This window comes from Rhinichthys klamathensis, unplaced genomic scaffold (assembly GCF_029890125.1).
Source record: "Rhinichthys klamathensis goyatoka isolate OS25496 unplaced genomic scaffold, OSU_Roscu_1.1 h1tg000188l_1, whole genome shotgun sequence".
Classification (NCBI taxonomy): Eukaryota; Metazoa; Chordata; class Actinopteri; order Cypriniformes; family Leuciscidae; genus Rhinichthys; species Rhinichthys klamathensis.
In genome coordinates, this window is record NW_026606715.1 from 978880 (window position 1) to 1005000 (window position 26121).

Genomic DNA, 26121 nt, shown 5'->3' on the forward strand with positions numbered 1-26121 from the left:
AGCTGATACTACAAAAGGACATAATGTCTTCTACAGTGTTTTTGCACAGAAGTAAATATCTAACTTAAGCCAATTCCACTGATTATTTCTATTTTAAGGCATTGTATAATATGTACATGAACTATGGCGTGATAATACTAACATAAAACTGCATTTAGCAAAGCACAAGCTCATGCTTTAGATATATTAATCAAAGCATTGACGAAAGTGCATTAAGTCCCACGTTTCATTGAGCAATCATGACTTTAACTGGTTGAAATGTTCAGGGGAGTTTGAAGTTTTAAAGGGTTAGATGAGAGGGAAACAACATAATTCTGTATGTGGCACATGTACATTTAAAGCCAATAAACATTCAGAGATATAAATAAATAAAAATATAGATTCTGAATATAACAGCATGGATATTGAAGAACATTCGCAGAAGGGTTTGGTATTACACAGAGATCACTGTGCACTACGGTAAAAAGAGTTAGCAAAGTTAGACGCAGACACAGGATACATGAGTAAAGCACACGAGCCGGGTCATCACAGGATGATGTCATACACGCGCCCCACTCGCCCGAGCCACTCGCGCACCGCCTGCCTCACTCTGAGGTCGGTCACATGACAGGTCAGCTGACTGATGCAGGGGAACACGGCTGGCTGGAGGGCCATGAACGTGGGGTCCGGCAACACCTGGATCTGGTTCAGGATCGTGAGGACCATGTTGGTCCAGGCCTGGGAAGAAAATCGACATAACATATAAAATATGCATAAAAGAATATCAGTCCCATAGTAGAAGTCTGCAATTCCAGAAAATAATGCAATTACTTTAGCTGAAGTTCTGTAATTTGACTCTATATTCTTCTATTAAAGGATTAGTTCACCTCAAAATAAAAATTTCCTGATAATTTACTCACCCCAATGCCATCCAAGATGTTCAAAATAAATTTTTTTGAGGAACCATTTCAGGATTTTTCTCCACACAATGGAATTTAAGCGCTACCAACATGTTGAAGTCCAAATCAATGCAGTTTCAAAGGGGCTATGAAGAGCTTCACACGGCTCTGCTCGATCCCAGCTGAGGAACAGGGTCTTATCTAGCTAAACCATCCGTCATTTAAAAAAATAAATAAACATTTATATACTTTTTAATCACAATTGTTCGTCTTGTGCTGGTCTGCGACGCGCCAGGGATTACGTCATCACGTTGGAAACGTCACAATTTTTTTTTTTTTTATAATAATAATAATAATAATAATAAATTAAAACAAAGATGTCAGACGATTTTGAAGTTGGAGGAGAAAATGGGATGAAATTTTTCACCCTTTCCTTCCTTTTTTAACCGGATTACACAGACAAATAACTCAGATAGATGACGTGACGCGTGACGTTTCCAACATGATGACGTAATGCCTGATATATTTGGGGTTTTTTTTAAGTGCAAAAAAAAGCTTATTAAAGATCTCAGTCAAGAGCAGTGAGTGGTTTCCTCTTTGTGTTTTGTTGTTTTATTAACAATAAAGGGATAGTTCTCCCAAACATTTTAATTGTCATCATTTACTCTCTCAAGTTGTTTTAAACCCAAATAAATTTCTTTCTTCTGTTGAAAATAAAAGTTATTTGGAAGAATGTGGCTAACCAAACAGTTACTGTACTCCAGTGACTTCCATTGTATATTTAAGCATGAGAAAGAAATGAATACAGGTTTGGAACAACATTAGAGTGAGTAAATAATGACAGCATTGTTATTTCTGGGTGCAGTATCTCTTTAAGGACAAGCGGGAGCATATTATACTGTCTCTTTAAGAACTGCACGCGACGCGTCTAATATACATGCATTTGACAAGCAGATTTTCTCTGTTTGCTTTCACTTTAGACATAACCAACTTTGTTTATGTAAACCTTGTATGTATTTGACAGTATTAGCGCAATAAGACTTGTTTAACTAGCAAGACTTTGACGCACATGCAAATAATGAACTTTTGTGAATTGCGGTGTCCCGTGAGTGTAACTCTACCTCTGCGTTTACATGTGATGTGATGTGAATGTACGTCGCGTTGTACAGTATGTTGAGATGAAGGCGCCAGAATTGAACTGATAGAATGCACGATACTATGATTTTTCTTCAAAAACAGATCGTGGAGACATTTTAATCGAACACGATCAAAAACCGCGTGAGACGCACACCCCTAGTTGGAAGTTTAAGTTGCTGGCGCTCATGCTTCGTTCACGGTCGTCACGTGCGCATAGGAAACACGCCACTATCGGCAAGGCTCATCGGCAGTCATATTCATATATGCCGATGATGGTCATTTTAAGCTTTTATCGGCCGATACCGATGTTGTCCCGATATCATCGTGCATCCCTAGTAAATGTTTATTTCATTTAGAAAATGACCGATGGTTTGGCTAGATAAGACCCTGTTCCTCAGATGGGATCGTGCAGAGCCGTGTGAAGCTCTTCACAGGCCTTTGAAACTGCATTGATTTGGACTTCAACATGTTGGTCGCGCTTGAAGTCCATTGTGTGGAGAAAAATCCTGAAATGTTTTCCTCAAAAAACTTAATTTCTTTTCCACTGAAGAAAGAAAGACATGAGCATCTTGGATGGCATTGGGGTGAGTAAATTATCAGGAAATTTTCATTTTGAGGTGAACTACTCCTTTAATGTCACAAATCGGTTAAATTCCTTCCGAAGGCTATAAAACAAAACAAAATACGTAGCAAAATTGTTGAAAAAAAAAAAAGTAGATGTGTAAATATGCGATTCGGTTCGATACATGATACTATCTCACGATATGATATTATACTCTCACGATACTTTAAATAAAGCCAAAATATTGGCTTAAAATATGATTACTTCTAGGACACATGATAAACAGGTAATAAAAAGTACTTTTCCTTCAAATGCTACATCGGTGTTATATCAGGAATGATCAGGTCAATGGTGACGCCAGAATAGAAATATTCATGATTCTGCTTAGCTAAAAATACAGAATTAGGTTACACTTGATGGTAACTTTATTGGAGTTGGAGTATTGCAGTTATTGAGTGCGAGAGAGGCCTCAGGACTGGCGGGAGCATATTGTGGCGGGCTTTAACGAGGAGCAGTGGGTCTGAAATTTTAGGATGAGCAAGACGACCTCAGACATGTTGTGTCAGCGTGTGTCCACATTCCTCTCGGTCAACGACACGACGTTTCGTTGCTCTCGTCATTAAACCGCGGAGACGTCGCCTAATGCCTCAGAAAATCTGATCTGCCGGTTTACATGAGTCGCATTGGCACATATCTGATTTACACTCACCTAAAGGATTATTAGGAACACCATACACTAATACTGTGTTTGACCCCCTTCCGCCTTCAGAACTGCCTTAATTCTACGTGGCATTGATTCAACAAGGTGCTGAAAGCATTCTTTAGAAATGTTGGCCCATATTGATAGGATAGCATCTTGCAGTTGATGGAGATTTGTGGGATGCACATCCAGGGCACGAAGCTCCCGTTCCACCACATCCCAAAGAAGCTCTATTGGGTTGAGATCTGGTGACTGTGGAGGCCATTTTAGTACAGTGAACTCATTGTCATGTTCAAGAAACCAATTTGAAATGATTCGAGCTTTGTGACATGGTGCATTATCCTGCTGGAAGTAGCCATCAGAGGATGGTGGCCATAAAGGGATGGACATGGTCCGAAACAATGCTCAGGTAGGCCGTGGCATTTAAACCAGCAGCCATATCACCCTGTAGCCCAAGACTGGTTGCCCACTGAAGCTAAGCAGGGCTGAGCCTGGTTAGTACCTGGATGGGAGACCTTCTGAGAAAACCAGATTGCTGCTGGAAGAGGTGTTAGTGAGGCCAGCAGGGGGCGCTCACCCTGTGGTCTGTGTGAGTCCTAACGCCCCAGTATAGTGACGGGGACACTATACTGTCAAAGAGCACCGTCCTTCGGATGAGACGTTAAACCGAGGTCCTGACTCTATGTGGTCACAAAAAATCCCAGGATGTCTTTCGAAAGAGTAGGGGTGTAACCCCGGCATCCTGGCCAAATTCGCCCAGTGGCCACCTGTCCATCATGGCCTCCTAATCATCCCCATATATACTGATTGGCTTCATCAATGTCTCCTCTCCACCAGTAAGCTGGTGTGTGGTGAGCGTTCTGGCGCAATATGGCTGCCGTCGCATCATCCAGGTGGATGCTGCACATTGGTGGTGGTTGAGGAGACTCCCCCCTTCTATGTGAAGCGCTTTGAGTACCTAGATATATAAATGTAATGAATTATTATTATTATTAAACGATGCCCAATTGTGTGCCAAGAAAAGTGTGCCAAGAAAACATCCCCCACACCATTACAGCACCACCACCAGCCTGCACAGTGGTAACAAGGCATGATGGATCCATGTTCTCATTCTGTTTACGCCAAATTCTGACTCTACCATCTGAATGTCTCAACAGAAATCGAGACTCATCAGACCAGCCAACATTTTTCCAGTCTTCAACTGTCCAATTTTGGTGAGCTCTTGCAAATTGTAGCCTCTTTGTCCTATTTGTAGTGGAGATGAGTGGTACCCGGTGGAGTCTTCTGCTGTTGTAGCCCATCCGCCTCAAGGTTGTGCGTGTTGTGGCTTCACAAATGCTTTGCTGCATACCTCGGTTGTAACGAGTGGTTATTTCAGTCAAAGTTGCTCTTCTATCAGCTTGAATCAGTCGGCCCATTCTCCTCTGACCTCTAGCATCAACAAGGCATTTTCGCCCACAGGACTGCCGCATACTGGATGTTTTTCCCTTTTCACACCATTCTTTGTAAACCCTAGAAAGGGTTGTGCGTGAAAATCCCGGTAACTGAGCAGATTGTGAAATACTCAGACCGGCCCCTCTGGCACCAACAACCATGCCACGCTCAAAATTGCTTAAATCACCTCTCTTTCCCATTCTGACATTCAGTTTGGAGTTCAGGAGATTGTCTTGACCAGGACCACACCCCTAAATGCATTGAAGCAACTGCCATGTGATTGGTTGATTAGATAATTGCATTAATGAGAAATTGAACAGGTGTTCCTAATAATCCTTTAGGTGAGTGTATATCTGATTTATTTCCACATATGAATGAGGCCTGAAATATCCGAATGCATGCGTTTTGTTCCCGTTTACACGGTCCTAGAACACATCCGATCTGTGTCACATATGAGCAAAACATCAGAATTGGGACACATTTCACTGACAGTGTAAACGAGACCTATGTCAACTTTGGTAAATGCATTATATTTATGATTTTAAAATGATTTATTTGCGGTGATGCTTGCTGATGTGAGTCAAGTCATCCTCATTTATATAGCGCTTTTAACAATTGTGGTGGCAATTTTAATGATATTCATTGATCTTTAGTTAAATATAGATGATTCAAAGAATGTCACATGTGTGTCTCTCACTTGTAGTGAGAGAAGATTCTGTTTATGTACCTGGGGAGGCAGAAGAGGGAGACACTCCAGAGAACAGACGAACAAGGACCTCTGACCTAGATGTCAGAAGGCCATTTGGTGCAGGGGAGCTTAGTGGGCCAACTAGTGACGTCTATGGAAAACTACTGGGAGGAAGGCTCTGGGGGGAAGAAGGCCTTGAAACTAAGATAAAAGCTAGTTCAGTCTGTCTGGGGGTGTGTCACTCTTCTGCACAGGGTAACAACTGTGTATTAGACTGCTCCTATTCTTGCAAGAATAAATACTTCTATTTTATATAATTTGACTCTGAGTGTCTCTTACGCAGTGATGTTTGTTTGAGATGAATTTTTGCCACAACACAATGTAGGTTGTTTCAAAGCAGCTTTACAGAGATAAACTTAATATAATTTAAGGTAACAGAGATTGGTTTGGTTTTATAGCGATTCTTGAATAATGTTATTTTCCAGCTAAAGTTTGTTTTGATTGATTCACTTCCGGGGAAATGATCATTTGTTATTAAATTAGGGGCCGCTAAGACGACGCCGTTCTCTCTAAACAGACTTTAAACTGAACCTGTGATAAACGCTGATGGCGTTCACATGCGCATTAAGAATTGATTCTATAGTTATGTGCGTAGGTTTGTAATTCCCTACAAACCATAACTAAACAAACTACTTGTCTTGCCTAGAAGTTTTGAGTGTGCTGGGTCTCCTGTCCCGTCTCACCTGTATCTGTGCCTCAGAGTCTCTGATGGAGATGTTGTGCGAGCTGGCGGTGGAGCCCGATCGGGTCCTCTTCTCTTGCCTCAGGAGCTCGGGCCCTGCGCTGAAGGAGTGTCGCATCGGCCCCTGCTCCACCAGTTGCTGAGGCCTCGGGGGTCCCGGGGGGTCCGGCCCGCGCAGGGTCCCCGCCTCGCCCCTCTTCTCTCCGGCTTTGGCATCTTTGGGGAACACAGAGTGATTGTGCTGCTGCTGCTGCTGCTTGCGTTTCTTGTACTCGATCATGAGTTTGCTGATGGTTTTGTCGGTGGCGATGGTGTACAGCTTGTTTCCCGCACTCTCCCACCACTCCTTCTTACGGGCCCCGTCTCTCCGGTCTCCTCTCAGCTGGGGGACATTTGCACTCGACCCACCGGGACTGATGTGGATCTCATCCGAGGGCGTTTCGTCAAGGTGAAGGCGGACACTGTCCTCTGAGGGCGTCCCGTGACCCGACGGGCCCCCGGTCGAGGGCGTGGACGTCTCCGAATTAAAAAGCGGTAAGAAAAAGAGCGGGTCGGCCCGGTGTGTGGGTTGTTCTCCTAAACTGCTCTCCAGGTCCAGGTGCATCTGGATGTAGTTGTTGCACGAGTCCATGCAGAGTTTGTGCAGGCGTTTGACCAGCCAGGCCCAGTCTGCGCCGCTGGAGGGCTGCGTGCTCAGAGACGGGACACGAGCGTGCCACTGACGCTTCTCCCGCGCACGAGGAGGACTCACCTGGGCCATCTCCTCGAAGATATCTTCATCCTCGGAGGAGCACTGCTGGGAGGAGTCTGAGCCGCCCTCCTCTTCCTCACTCAGGATCTTCTTCACCTGCTCCACCGTCATGTTCTCCTGGTTCGTCAGCATTGCACACAGCAAAGCCTGAAGTGCACAAAGATATTCACCAGTTAAATCACTTGAAATTTAGAATCCTTACGCTTAAAAAACACAAATGAACACAGCAAGGTTTCACACATCTCGAGTGTGTCAGAACAGCAGCAGCAAAACTGACAGCGCTTATGCTGTCAAAGTGATTACTGTTGCTATGCAAAATATCAGAAAGTCATTGGTATCAGAAACTAACAACTTTTGCTCATTTATACACATACTATTTTTAATATGCAGTTGTGGTCAGATTAATGGTAAATATGATCAAAAATGGCTTTAAAAAATAACTCTGCATTGTTCATCCTTTTGATCTTTCATTCAAAAGAATTGCAAAAATCTAATCTTTCATTGAAGTAAAAGAATTGAAAGTTGGGAATCACACTATGAAATAAATGCTTTTCTCCAAAACACGCTGGCCATAATTATTGGCACCTCTAGAATTTTATACGAGTAAAATATCTCTGAAGTATATTTTTAAAAAAATGTAGCACACCAGGGTGACTAGGAACATGACATTGTCCAGCCATGACTTCTTGTTTCACAGGAGTTTAAATATGAGGAAACACAAAGGCCAAATTCCCTTAATCATTCATCACAATGAGTAAAACCAAAGAATATAGTTCTGATGTGCATCAAAAGATTGTTGAGCTTCAAAAATAGAAAGTGGATGTAAAAAAATAGCTAAAACATTGAAAATCCCCATTTTGACCATCAGGGCAATAATTAAGAAGTTCCAATCAACTAAAGATGTTACGAATCTGCCAGGAAGAGGACGTGTGTCTGTATTGCCTTAATAGACGGTGAAAGTTTGAGTGGCCAAAGACTCTTCAAGGATCACAGATGGAGCATTGCAGAGATTACTTGAGTCTTGGGGTCAGAAAGCCCTAAAATATATATCAAACAACCCCTACATCACCACATGTTGTTTGGGAGGGTTTCAAGAAAAATCCTCCTCGCTCCTCCAAAAATAAACCCCAGGATATTCAGTTGTCAGACACGACTGATCTTTAAACGGGACCGGATCCTGTGCTCAGATGAAACAAAAAAAGGGCTTTTTGGCAGCAAACCCACCAGATGTGTTTGGTACACACAGGGATAAAAGTACCCCATGCCCAGGGTTAAATACTGGTGGATCTTATATGTTGTGGGCCTATTTTTTTGCTGGAGGTCCTGGACATCTTTTTCAGATACATGGTATTATGGATTCTAGCAAATGCCAACAGATAAAAAATCAAAACCTGACGGCCTCTGCTAGAAATCTTATAATAAGCCGTGGTTGGATCTTCCATCAGGACAACGGTCCAAAACAAACTCAAAATCATCACAAAAATGTGTAACTGAGCACAAAATGAAGCTTCTGCCATGACCGTCCCAGTCCCTGACCTGAACCCCATAGAAGATGAGTGGCTGAACTGAAGAGAAGAAGTGCAACATGAACTTGTGAATCTGCAGGATCTGGAGAGAGTCTGTATGGAGGACTGGACTCTGATCTCAGGTCAGGTGTTCTCCAAACTCATCAGGCATTATAGAAGAAAACTCACAGCTGTTATCTTGGCAAAAGGAGGTTGCAAAAAGTATTCAATAACAGGGAGCCAATAATTATGGCCAGCGTGTTTTGGAGAAAAGCATTCATTTCATAATGTGATTTCCCCCCACTTTTAATTATTTTACTTCAATGAAAGGTTAGATTTTTTTGCAAATTTTTTGAAAGAAAGATCAAAAGGATAAACAATGCAGTTTTATTTTTTACAGCCATTTTTGATCATATTTACCAGGGGTGCCATTAATTCTGACCACAACTGTATGTATGTATATAAATATATATATATATATATATATATATATATATATATATATATATATATATATATATATATATATATATATATATACACTACTACTGGTCAAGTTTGGTATGGATTTTTTATGTTTTCGAAAGAAGTCTCCTGCTCGGAGTAAAAAAATACAGTAAAACAGTGATATTGTGAAATATTATTATATTTATAAGTGTTTTCTATGTGAATATATTTTAAACTGTAATTTATTCCTGTGATCAAAGCTGAATTTTCAGCATCATTACTCCAGTCTTCAGTGTCACATGATCCTTCAGTAAATCATTACAATATGCTGATTTGCTGCTCAAACATTTCTGATTATTACCTTTTTAAAATACATCTACTAGGTTGAAAACAGTTTTTGCTGCTTTGTGGAAACCATGATATATTTATAATATATAAAAAGTTCAAAAGAACTGCTTTTAACATTGGTTAATGTATTTTTAAGAAACTATTAATTATTGATCATCAATACACAAACACACACATACAAATATACAGGGGTTGGACAAAATAATGTGAACATCCATTATTATAGGATTATTATTATTTGTTGTAGGCTACAGTGAAAAAACAAATCTTATCTTTCATCTTTTTGTTATTTATATTCACTAGTTTGTATATCAGTATAAGTGGTTTTCAGCCGTGTTTAGTACAAGATGTGAGTTTAATGGACAACTTGTCAGACATTTAAAAAGGGCAAATCATCAAGAGGATCTGTAACCGCCCAATTGTTGTGTGTTTTAAGAACAACAGTCTTTATGATTATGATCGTGAACACAAAGCATGGCAAGACTTTATCAGCGAAGAAGAATAGAGGGCAAAAACTGAAAGTGAATGACAGGGACGTCGAACACTAAGAAGGATTGTGTCCAAACAACACAGAACCACTGCAGCAAACTGACAGCAAACCTCAATATTCACCCTGAAAACCGTTTCCACAAAACCTGACCACAGAAAACTTCACAAAACCAACACCAATTAAAGCCTTTACGGTAACACTTTACTTGAAGGGGTGTGCATAAGACTGACATGACACCTTCATAACCATGACATGACATATGTCATGAATATGAAGTAGGGTTTATGCATGTTTATGACAACTGTCATTAAATGTCATTCGCTCAATAATGACATTTTGAATGCAAATATGACATTGTTTAAGATGTCTTTGTTATGACACCTTGACATAAACCATAACATCATAACCTGTCAGTGTCTTTGTCATGACAACTTGACATTAAATTAAGTTAAACTGTCAGTGGTTGGTTTTGACATTGGCTGTCATAAGGCCATTATAACTGTGTCATGAATATTTTTCTTGACCTCAACTACAGTGGTACACATTGAATTTGTCATTAAACAGTTATAATGGCCTTATGACAGCCAATGTCAAAACCAACCACCTGACAGTTTAATGTAATGTTAACCCATAAAGCTAAGTGGTTTCTTAAGTTTGATAGTTAATCTGCTATGTCATGTTTATGACAGGTTGTGTTGTCTTAGTAATGTCAAGTTGTCATGACAAAGACACTGACAGGTTATGATGTATTGGTTTATATCAAGGTGTCATAACAAAGACATCTTAAACAATGTCATATTTGCATTAAAAATGTCATAACTGAGCGAATGACACTTAATGACAGTTGTCACAAACATGCATAAAACTTCCTTCATATTCATAACATGTGTCGTGTCATGATTATGAAGGTGTCATGTCAGTCTTATGCACACCCCTTCAAGTAAAGTGTTACCGATTTTGCCTCAGACACCACTGCTAAAATGTGAAAAAGATGGTGTTATGATCATAAAACATGGACCGTTAGAGCCTGAAGATGAACTTCATCATCATCTCTGGTCAGTTTAATCACCTGACGTGAATATTATTGAGTGAGAAGCAGATTCCCTCCTTCAACATGTTCTGATAGACCACATTCAAAAGATGTATTAACTCAGCATTTTTGAAAAAAATTGCCAGCAAGCGCCAGGATTTTGGATTATTTTCACAAAAGTTTTATGGGCCACAGAATATTTTGTTGCATGAATATCTGAACACGCAATATATCAAAAGAAAGAACAGACACAACAAAAAACAGTCTTATTCTAGCTTAATACATTTCTTTTTTTTATCAACACTATAAAAAAAGCAAAAATTTTAAGGAAAAAGCTGATAAAATCATGTTTTTGTCAAAGACTACATCTGAATCAGATTCAGGACGATGATCAAGACACAGAAGGAGTAGATCGAGTACATCAACACCCTCAAAGCTCGTCCTGGATCGACATTACATTCAGTAACATTAGACAGTTTTAATTTATATGCTGTTAAATGATTGCGTTATTTCACATATGGATCTGCTTACATATGCTATAACTGTTTTTTCATTGTATGTATGTGGAGGCCTTATGGTCTGATATTTATGACTGGCTTTACCCAAAGATACCTCACCTCGAAGACTACACTACAAAGGACATTATCTATGGACTTATAATGAACAATAACAAAGATAACTTCCTGGTTAACAATATCCTCATGCTTGGTAAATGTTATGTACACAAATCAAAATACCTAAAAGTGAAACCAATGTTCTGTGCATTTCATGGTGAATTTGTTTCTTATAAAAAAGCCCTCAAAGTGATAAAAAAGAAATACGCAATTGGTCTTTTTTCCATCATAGAAGAATATGATTTAAAAGAAAAACCTTAGCCCCTTAATTTAATTTATTTTATTATTTATTATATATATATATTTTGTGTGTGTTTTGTTTTTTTAGTATTTGTTCTTTCATGCACCTGCTCTGTATGTTCAAATGTTAAGATTTAATAATATTGCCATATTGTTTGTACATGAATAATTGTTCAATAAAAAAATAAATAAAAAAAACCCTTGTTTCTGCTTCCTCTTCGCCTGTGTTTTGATCCAGAGATTCTGCACTCTTTCAGAAGATGCGTAATAGCGCCCCCTACTAAAGGCCTATTTTTGTAAAACATATTTGTCAATATTAAAATATTGCCTATTTCCATGCTGCTCACATTGTTTTGTCCCTGTATATACTGAGGTAAGAATGTAAATGCACCTGAAAGTAGATATTGAAGCTCATGGCAGATTGGCGGTATAAGTTGGCAGCTCCACACACGCCTGACACTTTCATGAGCAGATACTTGAGGCCGGGACGCGTGTCGAACTCCCGCGCTGTGCGGTACGAGTCCAGCAGCAGGTCAAAGATGATGGCCAGGTTCTGCATGGAGATGTAGCGGAGAAAGCCTGCGCCTCGGGGCTCCGGCACTACCGGGACCCTGGCCTGGCCCTCAGGGATCCCAGAGCCCTTCACAAACTCTTCCAAGAGGATATCATACAGGTTCTGGAGGAGCACCTGATGGGACAGCAAACTCACCACCAGAGTCCTGAAGGGAATCCTGCACAGAAACATGCATTCGGTTCGCTTTAAAGGGTTAGTTCACCCCAAAATGTAAACTCTGTCAGTAATTACTCTCCCTCATGTTGTTCAACCCCGTAAGACTTTCGTTCATCTTCGGGACACAAATTAAGATATTTCTGATTAAATCTGAGAGCTGGATCACTCCATAGGCTTCTTAAGGGATTGAAACTGGCCGGCCCAGAAAAGTTATTAAAGTCCCACTCCGATCATATTTTGAGCTATTTTTAAACATTCCCAGTGGTCTTTAAATTATGATTATGCCATTTTTAGCTAAAATCACAAAACCTGTGCCGTTTTCTGGGACTTCGCTTCAGCAGAGCGGCAGTAGCTCATTAGCAATTCGCCTCTGCGTTGTGGGCGGAGCCGTTGGCACGGAGACGCCCCTCCCCCTGCCCGTTGCTGAGAGCTCTGTCTCTCCCGCTAGCTTACACCCCCAATACCGGTGGGGCAACAGTATTATATACACGTTAATTATTATTATCCGAAGTTAATCAAAGTTATCACCGATCATTATTTCACTCCAAGACGTCGCGTGTGGAGACGCCCAGTGGAGTTACTACGTCACAACTCCAGTCTATTTTAGCCGGCATTTTAGCGTCTGCTACTGATCCACAGCCATTTGAATGTAGAAATACTCAGAAATACAACTTTGAGCTTATTTTTCTCAAGATATGTCCTCTAACATCAGAAAAATGCCACAAGAACATGTTAACACCTAGAAAAACATTATTTTCATCGGAGTGGGTCTTTAAAGACATCGTTAAAATAGTCCGAGTGACTACAGTGGCTCAATCTTAAGATTATCAAGCGACGAGAATACTTTTTGTGCGCAAAAAACAAACAAAAATAATGACTTTATTCAACTATTAATTTCCTTCTATGTTGGCCTCGAGATTTCACGTAGTGTAACAGCGCAGCGCTTCTGGGTTGCACGTCACACGTAGGCTCACTATTGGCCGACGCTGGTCATGTGTGTGTGATGTGTGTGACGAACAACCTAGAAGCTTAGCGTAGTTTCACTAAGTGAAATCTCGAGGCCCACAGAGAAGGAAATGAATAGTTGAATAAAGTCGTTATTTTTGTTTGTTTTTTTGCGCACAAAAATTATTCTCGTCGCTTGATAAACTTAAGGTTGAGCCACTGTAGTCACTCGGACTATTTTAACGAGTTTTCATTTTAGGGTGAACTATCCCTTTAAGGCCCTTGAACACTGAGTCCGACATTTTCTTATGCGTTTATTCGTATTCGTGATTCGGTGGCTCTGAATTGTCAAAACACCATTCAAACTGCTTGAAAAACGCAGAAAATCGAACCCGATCCAATTTTTTTTGATGACGGACGAAAGTTTCTTAGGCAGTGTGCACGCATGATTGACACAACGTGAGGTCGTATTTATTTTTTAACGTGCGAAAATTTCAGACGTGAATTTCGGACTTTAAACCGATAATTTAGGATTAGAATTTCATTTACAAGCACGAGAAGTAGTACGTGTGTGAGACCTATGTCCTAAAATTAACTTTCTTTGTTTCTATTCCATGCCCTCTCGGTATCTGCCGATATAGGTTCATTTTTGATGTTGTCGTGATCGGCCCGATAAGAAAATTTGGCTGATATATTTAAGCACTTTTTTTTTTTAATTGCTTGAAATATGATTGGAATCACTTCAAAAAAGGAAAATACAATTAAGGTCATATACTGTGGGCTACATAAAAAATACGTAGCATATAGCACCTTTTAATAGTGAGACTTTTGTAATCAGGCTCTCAAAAATGATATAAAAATTTGGATTTAGATTCATCGGCCAATATATCGGTAATCGGCTTTAAAATATGAAGAATTATCGGTTTCGGACAAAATTTTCGTATTGGTGCATCCCTAATTGGTATACAAAAAATCTAAACAAAAGCAGTGCCATGCAGTGTACAACCCTGTTCTGTATGTGATCAATAGATTACTTTAAAGTCCCCCTGTGGTGAAAATCCAGCTTTTAATGTTGTTTATGCGTCTATGTGATGTTTTTAATACGCTTTAAGACAAACCATGTGTAAGTTCATAAGTCGACAGCATTGCTGAGTATTTTCTGCTTAACCCCCTGGGGTCGGCTATCGCGCCGGCGCGATTGTCTCGCTTTTTTTCTTATCAGTGTAAAAGAGACTCAAAATACTCGGTTAATTTTGATCTTACATATAAGTGTTGTACATCATTAGATCCTGTTAAGTTTCTATTTTTTTTGTGGATACTCACAATAAAAACAAAGTGTTGTGCTTTTCACCAAATAAAGAAAAACAAACATGATGCGAGTTCTGCGTTCTCTCTGTCAGTGAAGTCCATTCTGAAACGCGTCCTAAGATTAACTGTAACTCCGCGATTACTTGTCACACAGGCACGAGAGGTTTTTCTTTATGAAGCTTAAATTCTCTTCTTTTAAATGAAGTAATTTATATAAAAAACAAATATTCTCAGTTTATGCAATCTGTATGAAAAGAGAGTGCTGTCAGTATTTTTTTCCCCAGCTCATTACACTTCATTACGCGTTAATCTGACACGCCCACGGAGGACGCGCGCTATTCAAACGCAAATGTCGAGGCAAGCCATGACAATGCCCACATCAGCCGTTCCACCGCGGCGGTAAAATGTGTGGTGTATTTGCTGCCTTTTACCGCTAAGAGGCGCTACAATCATAGACTCTGAAAAGTGTTCGTTTATTCCGGTTTATTCTCTCTAATGTGTAATCTGCTGCCGCACCGCGCTGATTCAGAGCGATTGAAAGCTGGTAGCAGAAGAATTCAACAAGTGAAACGTAGTTAAAATAATTAATAATCACAATACTGAAATTAGGCTACTGAAATGTAATTGAATAAATAATGAAAACATTTCAACATAACACATTGCAATAAAAACATTTAGGCTACATGAATGAGGCTTTACAACTTTATCAGCGTACAGACGGTAGCTCAGTGAGCAATGCAACAACACGAGCTTCGAGGAGCTTCAATCCACCCGAGATCGAATCTCAATGTAGCATAGGCCTACATGTTGTTAACCGATTTTGGCCTACAGCGTTTATATCTTACCACCTTGATGCTTAAATAGGTAACTGTTTATAACTGTTTACTTATTTAAAGTCAAGAGTTTTGTTTAATTATCATTACAACATAAATTTGCTACATTCCTGTAGAACCGCAGCCGCTGCACAAACGACAAAAACTGAAGGAAGATTGTCAGCCGATTGCATCAGAAAATGAAAATGAAGAAGCTCGTCTTTAGTCTGCTAAATTATTGTGTAATGTAAAAGAACACAAAAATTACTTATGTTTGAAACCAAGTTCGAACATTTCAAGGTTTAAATAAAGTGTCGGGACTGTTTTTTTTTAATTTAAAACAGGGTTGCATCGGTTTAGAGTTTATTTCTTTTGCGATGCAAAATAAGAAACACTAGGCTAATCTTATTCTTGCGACATTTTAATTTCTTATTGTCAAAGAAATTACAGCTAAATTAAACAATTAAAACAGTACAAAACGAAAATTGTCCAAAGAAACATATTTAAATTAAAAACATGCGTTTCTCTTTGCCTCTCTCGCGCTGGATCTCTTTTTAACAAGTTTATTTAGTCTCCCTCGCTTTGATAATACTACTGTATATGTCGCTGCGTGTCAGCCATACAAATCACGAAAAAATTATTTAGCCTTTAATTGTTGCTTCAAAGACACAGCATGCCTTGTTGAATTCACCGTACAATAACTTCAATTGAAATTTTGTGTGAAAAAAAAAACTTTAAATAGGCTACAATAAATAAACTACAATATTTATAATTTAATAAAATATGGGGCCTACATTTGGACACAGATTTATCCTTACAATAATTTTGCCTGCTCATCAGGCTGGCTATCCGACACTCTCCATATGAAAGAGGAACATTAACACCTTTGTCCAGCAACTGTCCCTCCAACCCCCCCACGGGCTATCGGAGTCTGAGGCTGACTTAACACAAAGAGAAGTCGCAATTCACACTTAAATCGCTATTCTAGACAGTGTTGATAATGAAGGAATTAAATGGAATTACATGTAGCCTAGTGATATTTCTGTCATAAAAGTTTATTACTAAATATTTCATTATTTCAATAATTGATGAAATAAAACTGGTTTGGGGCAGCTTTTTCCAAGCAAAACTAAATATAATCTGAAAAAACGCTTGTTAATTTGTTGTCATGAACAAAATGTTCAACTCAATATTAAAGTCTACAGGGATCTTTGGATCCTTACAACCAGGCATGCAATTTGTGAATTAAGTTTTTATTTGATTTTGTATTATTCAAATAAATAGCGAAACACGGTGCTTCGTGGTAATGCTGCTAAATTAAATAACATTTATAGAACAATTATGAACTTAAATGAAACAATATCGCAACATTTCGACAAATACATTATTTGATCTGTTTTTACATTTTAATTCAGGGCGATTTAGCCTACATTTAATTAGAGCGAGATTTTCACCCTTGTCTTGTCATTTTCTCATTGGGAAGCGCTTACATTGCATGTTTGAGTAGATCCTCTGTTCCTCTAGTTTTCATATGGATTAGCCTATAATCAGATAACATTTATTAGCCTAAATATTTAGACATTTAAAGGCTTTAGACATAGCCGATTTCTTATCGTGACTGAGCTGAAGTGGCTTTCGGTTCATTTTTGTGACGCGCAGTTCCCGAAGACAGAGACGACAGATAGCCTATACTGTTTTTGTCGTTAGCCTAATATGAATACAAGTTTACAGTTTTGAACGATGTAAGCTACTCTACTCTTATCTGTATGACCAAAAAATTACGGAGTCGCCTACTAAGTTATTTTAGCTGTAATAATGAGAAAAATAAATTAATCTAAATGAACGCGCCGCCGTGTTTGTCGAACACTAACTCACCATGCCAGAATAAAACCCGACTTTAGAAAAATGCATAGGGCCACTCGGCGTGGTGTGCCAAAACACTTAATTATAAACTTCAATATTTCATTCAAAATAATCTCAACACGCTTTGTGAAATTTGAAAAGCCGTGCATGCATTAAGGCCACTGGAACTAATGAACAACTGAAACGCTGGTTTTGATTTTATTGTTTGTCGTTTAAACGTGCCTGTTGCATATCTCTATTTTATATATTTGATATTGGTGAAGTAGCCTATAGCATTGATTAGCTGTGGAGGGAGGGGTGTGGGGATTAAAATAATTCAGCAGAAGCAGGGATGTTTAGACCAGAAGGAAATCACAATCCCCCTGGCAAATCACACTTTACTTAAAACCATGTTTTTAAAAACTCTAGGTTGTAGGGAACAGACCTCTCTGCCATGCGCGCGCACGGTTTGGAGCACAATATCTGTCTCGCATGCACGCTCGCTCTAGATAGATTACGGGATATTTTAACTAATTTGCGGTATAATAACTAGTCGATCACGAGTGGCTCAACAGGTATCTATAGATAAACTATATCCTTCAGGAATTTGACCGACCGGGTTGACACTTCAGCGTGAGAAATCGGGGGTGTGGCATGAGAGCCTGGAATAAAAAAAATAATATATATATAGCCTATATATATAGGCTATATATAATTTATTTTTTTACAGAACTGCTTTTGAAATTACGATTGGTAGCCTATTATTATACAGATGCAAAGTCGTTCTGTTGGATACTATTTTGTTTTTTTGTATTTTTACTTAGTGTAAAATGGAAATGCATGATAATTGTATTTTATAAATATAAGCAAAAAAAAAAACTGTATGGTGTAACAGAGTTTTAGAGCTAGACAAATCTCTTTGCAATAATAAATATAAAATTTACAGCAGACCATGTTTGTGCGGGATTTGAGCCCGTGTCATCTTGATGATGAACCGTAAGTTCTACCGCTCGGCTATGAATTTTCTCACTGAGAAATACCCAAACGTCTGTTTCTGACATGAGCGAGAAAACGTTTTGTCTTTAGCCTGTGAGAGTGTAGGCCTACTTTAGCCTTTTAAAGTTTTAAAAGATTATATCTTATCTGTATGACCAACAATTTGTTGTAGGCTTATTTGGAAATTACCATAACTTGTAGTATTTCATCCTTAGGCTACTGTTAATAGACATTAGCCCCACTTACGTTTTGCTAAATGTCCCTTTGCGCCACCTGGCGGTCATTTCGCGAACGACTTTGCAATGCGACTGGTTTATTTTTACCGCGGTGGATGGCTAAAAATGGTATGTGGATGGCTAAAAGGTGTGACTATAAATGTGCTTTTGGCTTTCATTTAAATTTTGATTGTTTGTATATATATATATATATATATATATATATGTGTGTGTGTGTGTGTGTGTGTGTGTGTATAAACATTTATTTATTTATATACACTACCGTTCAAAAGTTTGGGGTCGGTACGATTTTAAATACTTTTAAAAGAATTCTCTTCTGCTAACCATGGCTGCGCTTATTTGATTAAAAATACAACAAAAATCAGTTATAGTATTAAATATTATCTCCAGTGTAAATCAGCTGTTTTCTGTGTGAATATATAGTAAAGTGTAATTTATTCCTGTGATCAAAGCTGAATTTTCAGCATCACCAGTGTCAGGGTATTCAGTGTCAAATGATCCTTCACAAATCAGTATAATATGAGGATTTGATGCTCAAGAAACGTTTATTATTATTATCAATGTTGAAACAGTTGTTGGTCTGTCAGTTGTACAGCTTTTTTGTTTGTTTTAGGATTCTTTGATGAATAGGAAGTTCAAAAGACTTTTGTAACATTATAAATGTCTTTACTGTCACTTTCGATCAAATTAATTATTCCTTGATAAATAAAAGTATTGTTTTCTTTCCTCCAAAAAATAAAAATAAAATTCTCACTGACCCCAAACTTTTGAACGGTAGTGTATATATATTGTCCTTGCATTCTTTCTTGTGTGACACCCCTGAATGAAAGGCTCATTAGTATGCAGACTGCTCAGGTGAGAACTGCCTAATTATTCATGAGGGGGTTGGGCCGTTCCGCCCATCCGCATATTGCCTTTGCAAACAAAAAAATGTTTTTCACAATTTAAAACAATCTATTGTTTTATGTGAATGATAAGGCAGAATGATTTTCAGATCAATTTGAAGCAAAAACTCTAGGCGATAACATCCACTAGTCAAAAGTCTTGTGGACAAATATTTAGTATGTTATTTGTGGCCTTATATTATAAACTTTATTTTTTAGTTTTTTCAATAACCACGCATAAACAATATTCTCTCAAAAATACAAACATGTTCATACATGTTGCTCACATATTATGGTAGCCCTGTGTGTGCTATATAGAGTGTAATTTCACCTGTGCCATTAATATGTTTATAAGCAACTGAAAAAAGCACAAATGTCAGAGCATGCCAAAACCTCTCAAGGACCCCGAAAACACCTCAGACCCCAGAGGGTTAAAACTGCAGTGAACCAAAGACAGTCTCAAAAACACGCTTTGAAATCGCTGGTGTTTCTGACGTCACAAACGACCTTGTAACCAATCAGATCAACGTGTGATCGTCAACCAGTGGATCTCTGAGCTGAGTGAGTGAGTGGAGGCGGGGCTCATTTGCATATTCATAGAACCGCGTATACTAAATGAGGCAAGGGTGTCGAGTTACATTCAAGATATTTTAAGGCATGACAAAAAATGAGTTTTTTAAGGGATAAAATGATTGACTACAGTGGGACTTTAAAAAGTATGGAAGAACAGTAAGGCATGCAGGGTTTGTTTGCCTTACCCAATTTTTCTGTCAAGCACAGCATGTGAAAGAAGAAAACACACAGGTTACTGTATGATTAAAACAACATTTCAGTTTTAATCTGTAACTTGACTATATTTTATTTTACTTAACATTTTGGATTGTAAGTTATAAAAAGTGGTTCTTTAATATCAGGTCTATGGATAAATGTACGTATCAGTCACTGAAACCAATATTGATCAACCACTAAACTGAATATTGGGAGCGATGCGTCCCCTCGCTTTCTTGCAGTCCTGTATCACGTCATGATCTACACAGTGTTATTAAAATAATAAATATCTGCAGTGTGAGTTTAAATGTCCATCCTCTCACCTCTTCTGCGCTTGCCCGTTGGACTGCGGATCCGCTGGAAGCTCAATAATCAGCACACAGGACTGAGCGTGCTCAAACCCTTCCTTGTTGCTGGGAGTTTTAGGTGAGCACTGCGTATCTAGCATGAACACCTGGAAGAAGAAAATTAAAGCTGCTGTAGGTAACTTTTGAAAAAATGTATTTGCTAAAACTGTCATTATGTCCTGACAGTAGAATATGAGACAGATAATCTGTGTAAAAATCAAGCTCCTCTGGCTCCTCCCAGTGGTCCTATTGCCATTTGCAAGAAATACACGCTCCCGGTCAGAAACAACCAATCAGAGCCGGGAGGAGTGTCTTAGCACTGTCAATCACGCTCGTGTACGCGCTGATCACACCCCTCTCTTGCACAGCGCGAGCCGTCGTTCAAACTCAAGATTGCCGGCGAGCTGCAGCTGTGCTTATGACGGAGAAACAACCTAAACTGCCAATTCTCGAGTGACAACTGCTCATAAAACAAAGAGGTAAAAGGAAAAAGACTGATGACGATAACCAAGCGAAAAAGAAAGAATTACACAGAGCCCATTGATTCAGTGTCAAAACTATAGCCGCATAACATGTAGATAAAATGTCACGCACTCTGCTAAGCAACAATTGAAACCTGCTAATTCACTGGCTTGTCATGTTGCTGAAATAATGTACTAGCACACCTTATCTAGCATTATATATCGCTAGAATAATTACTTACATACTGTAACGTTAGTTACCGTTATATTAACGTTATCTTACTAGCTATTTATAACTTATAGAAAGAGTGCAACGTTATAAAGTTACATGTAGGCTATTGCAAAATACATAATGATTTGAGGACCAAGTTTGTAGTCAAAGTATGGGCAGGCCATAGTCAATGTAAAGCATATTGTTGACGTTTAGTCCCTATTAGTGAATGTGCCATATAACTTTTTATCCGCCGTTATGGGTGGCCCTGTTTACTAGGCTCCGCTGTGGAGGACGAGCTGTGGAGGGAGGGCTGTAGCGCAGCAGAGAGCAAGGGGGTGGGACCTGTAAGTTGTGCTTGTTCAAATTTTCAGGCTAAGTCAACGTTTTCTCAAAACTCCCTACTGCAGCTTTAATCCAACCATTATAAACAATGAATTATACATAAAAAGAGCCAAGTAGCTGTTTATTAAAGACCCATATTATGCCCTTTTATAAGGTTGTTTTCGGGCTCTACTAGAACAGGGTTTCCTGCTTGAATGTTGATTATTTTCCTCATATTCTCCATTGTTGCGGCTCCTCTCTTCCCAGTCTGTCAGTAACGCTCTGTTTAGTTCCTGTCTCTATGAAGCCCCTCCTTCTGAAAAGCACACTGTGCTCTGATTGGTCAGCGGGATCAGTGTGTTGTGATTGAGTGTGTTTGGGAAATGTCCCGCCCCTTAAGGCGAGACACTACAGGTGAATAGGGTAACATTTTTAACTAGCAGATATCACCATGAAACTTTCCCAGTTGATTACCTACATTAAGATGAGAAAAAAAATTATTACAAGTTTTCTGTAATTTACGGTAATGTTTAAATATGCAAATTAGGCATTATCTAATTAAATATGTGCTAATTTGCATATATTTTACAAAACTAAATCTGAGTATTGGATAAAGCCAGGTTCAAAATTATTTTTTTCATTGTGTTCACATATAAGATGCCAAAAAATTACAGAGGGATTTATGGATATCTACTTTTGTTATCCTGTAAATCAGAATATACTGTCATGGATTTTCGCCATGTTTTTTGGAATAAAATGTTATATAAATCAGGTTAGGAATAACATATTTACAAATCCCTCTGTAAATGTCTTCATAATATAACTAGGTACAAGACTGGAAGGTTTGGTGTGTATTGGTGCTACTGAAGTGGAGATTTCGGACGTGGAGTTTAAAAAAAAAAGTCATTTTGAGAAAACGGGCATTAAAGATTTAGCATCAGCCAATGAGATTGTGCATTTACAGTTAAATCCCCCCTTTTACTTTCATGATTGGTTGCTGATAAAAAGGAAATGACCATATTTGGATGCGACAGCATTGTACAGGAGAGCGGTGTGTGTGATGACAGGGTGCAGATCGCGATCGTGGAGCGGTGATGATTTACAACGCCAACTTTTGATGAATTTATGAGAAATCTACAGACGCAAACAGACAAAGTGTAGTAAAATAAAGACCTAAATGTGTATTTCGGACTTTTTTTTCACCACAAGTCTGAAAGAAGACATGTTATTGAAGACAAATATCCCCAAATCTCAAAATCGACCAGTGAAAAAACAATGTTTTTGTCTGCCGTGTCTCGCCTTAACATAACCGTAAGTTTCAACAAACTACTAGCTAAATCAACCAGGCCCCGCCCCTTTACTCTGCGCATGCCTTAGTCAGGAATTATTAGTTATGACATGAGGTGAGTGAGGTGTGCAGGTGCACCTGTTGAGCCATGGCCCGGATCCGCATGTACTCGGCCTCTACTGAAGGAGAGTGTGACGGGGCCGCCACTTTCACCTCACACGCGTCTCCAGTGAAACTGTCCGAACCGCTCCGGAAACAAGCCAGCAGATTCTGCCAGAGAAGAGAAGGGATTCAGAAAACAAGAACAAGGAAACGCTTGTGTCTTCATGATTTATTCCACTATTTTTTTTAGAAGAAATGTGTGTACATATACAAATAAACACACATTTTTATAATATTTATACACACACACACACACACACACACAGTTTATTTATCTATCCATCCATCTATATATACACAACTATCTATCCATATCCATCCATACATTGAGCATTGAGTGTGAATATATATATATATATATATTAGTGCTGTCAAACGATTAAAATATTTAATCGCGATTAATCGCATTAATGTCATAGTTAACTCGCGATTAATCGCAATTAATCGCACATTTTTATCTATTCTAAATGTCTCTTGATTTCTTTTTGTCCCATCATTTTTTCTAATTTTAATGCTCTTATCAACATGGAAAAGTGGATCGGCTTGCTTTGTGCAAATGTTTTTTATTGAAAACAACATTGGCATATACGGTGTTCAATTTCACACTAACATTCTCACTTGGAGCAAATAATCTCTCACACAATGTAACACTGTCCATCAATAAAAGGGTGAAAGAAATACTGACGAGGTCCTGATATTGACGAGGGGGCGGAGAATGCGCATCAGCTGTGTGTGTGTGTGTGTGTGTGTGTGTGTGTGTGCTTGGCCATCAAGTGGTGTTTCAGACTGGACGTGCTGCGATGATGATAGCTCAGTTCACAACGACAAAACACACAGATCACTTTGGTCTTATCAATGGAACCATTTGGCAACTTTTTTAAAGTAAACTTTCCATTCAGAATCTTATTGGTGTCCATTTCGGCGTCTATTTGGCCGGCACGCAACAAGTGTGTTTCCGGTCTAGCTAGATTCGATGCTTTCAGACAGGACGCGGAATGCGCGGCGCTTTGCCAGTTTTCAAAACTTTTTGGATGCCAAAACGTTTCTATTGGCCGCGCTGGTAATCATCACAGCGGCAAAAGTTGAACTATTTTGAACTTTGACCGCGGTGTGCGCGCCGCTGCTCTTGCGCTTTGGTCGACGAAGCAACAAAACGTCCTCGCGTGGCGCAAGCCATTGAAATGAATGGCGCAGCGCAGCGTCCTGTTGCAAAAGCATGTGAAAAAACTACAAAGTTTGCAAGGCCAAAAAGACCGTTAATCTCGCGCTAAAAAAAATTAACCGGTTAAAATGGGTTTTGCGTTAACGCCGTTAACAACTTGTTTAAAGGAGCTGTATGTAAGAAATGTATTTCAAATAATCATAAAATGGCCCTGATATGTCACTAGACATTAATAAATCATGGTAATTTCAAATACTTGTATCACTGACAACAGTAGTCCAGCCATGATATTGTCATTTAAAAAGTGAAGTTGCAGCCCTCAACTGATGTTGATGTTGTCATGTTGTGTTTTGGTCTGATGCTCCGCTCTCCACCGATCTACCAATCACGAAGTCAGTAGTGTTGCAGCATCCGGGTTGCCAGCTCTGCTCTAGTCACCACAGCTGCAGCTACAAACGTGTCGGATAAAAAAATGTTGGATCCTGCAGCCTATCTGGCAACCTCAAGTCAGGGGGGAGGGGGAGGGGATACACCGCTCTACAGTAATTTGAAAGTGATTGCAGTACCAGTTTTGGCCACAATCTTACATACGGCTCCTTTAACTGACAGCAATAATATATATATATATATATATATATATATATATATATATATATATATACACACACACACACACACACACACACACTGTATATCTATCCATCCATCCATCTACCCAATTGAGTGTGAATATATATATATATATACATACATACATACATACAATCAATGTATGATGTCCAGCCTAGGAAAAATTGACATCACGCTTAATTCAAATATGAATAAATACTGGTTAAAGATTTTGTAAGCATATTGTAAAAGTAGTTGTGCTTGAAGTCGATTGTTTTATTTGTGATAAAGCAAATTGTGCAGAAATGATTTTTGGCCAGGCTGTCATACAAAGAAATTAAGAACACATGCAAAAACAAGAGAAAACCAACAAAAATATTAATAACTGATTGTGTATGACTAGGCTAGTTAATGTATTGTTTTTTCTTTGAGCTTTTAGTTTTTCTATGGATTTGTTTTTGCATAGTAAAATAAAATCTGTAGCTGTTGTTTGGCTTTTTTGCCAAAGCATTTTGTCAGATAAATACCTTAAACCAAGCTTGGGGTTTGGTCTTCCCTCATACTGAAGATATTAAAACAAATATAACATATTTTCCTCATATTTTGATGGTTTAATCGAACTTGTAGGGTCATTAAAAACAAATATCTCCTCCAGACATCACTTTTGGCCACTACGGTGTATTTTATATTAAAAAATAAATAGATTTAAAGGACAAGTTCGGTATTTTACACTTAAAGCCCTGTTTTAAGATCATTTCTGATGAAATAGAACGGTTAAGATTAAAAAAATGTACCGTTTTATTTAATCAGAAACGATCTTAAAACAGGGCTTTAAGTGTAAAATACCGAACTTGTCCTTTAAATAAATGTCTTCTATTTTCTTCCTCAACATTTGGATGAAACTTGCAATGCAAATCAAAGCTTGCACTGGTTTATATGCACATGACATTAATCCTCTCTCCATTAGAAATGCTGTACAGAATGAGAACAAGCTCTTTAAGTGCTCGAAAGCTCTTGCATCTGTCAGTACTCTGTGCATGACCTATATCAACATGTCTTATAACAGCAGCTTTATAACTGCAAAAGAGCATCAGCATGTAAGCAGGATCTCTCTCTCTGTGTGTGTGTGTGTGTGTGTGTGTGTCTTAGTGAAATCATACAAGGAAAACCTTTGATTCTGTACACCAGATTCACTAGTGTTCGCCATCTCTAGTCTCAGGTTGGATGATATAGCTTAAATAAATACCCAATAATGTTCAGCCTTTTGATAATATTCAATGTAAATGTATTAGTTTTGATGTAGCTTAAAAGCCGATTTTATTTATCCATCATTTCAAACACAAAGCCACTGTAGCCGAGTAGATTCCCAATGTTTGAATGAACTGATTCGTGGAAATGAATCAATCCCCTCTGCCTATGAGCATTTTTACGGCTTAAAAGGTCAATATTTTTTCTTCCATCTGCAGCACC

At 38.7% G+C, this 26121-nt stretch overlaps 1 protein-coding gene across 1 annotated transcript in view; it reads right to left on the reverse strand.

The window, feature by feature from the left end:
• Nucleotides 1-507: 507 nt before the first annotated feature.
• arfgef3 (ARFGEF family member 3) overlaps nt 508-26121 on the reverse strand; it is a 120257-nt gene continuing 94643 nt past the window's right edge. The window contains exons 31-35 of the mRNA XM_056261900.1: nt 22857-22988; nt 20411-20541; nt 11958-12297; nt 6143-7039; nt 508-717 (exon numbers count right to left, since the gene is read on the reverse strand). Coding sequence (XP_056117875.1) covers nt 526-717; nt 6143-7039; nt 11958-12297; nt 20411-20541; nt 22857-22988 — 1692 coding nt within the window. The 3' untranslated portion in view covers nt 508-525. The remainder of the gene's footprint in view (nt 718-6142; nt 7040-11957; nt 12298-20410; nt 20542-22856; nt 22989-26121) is intronic.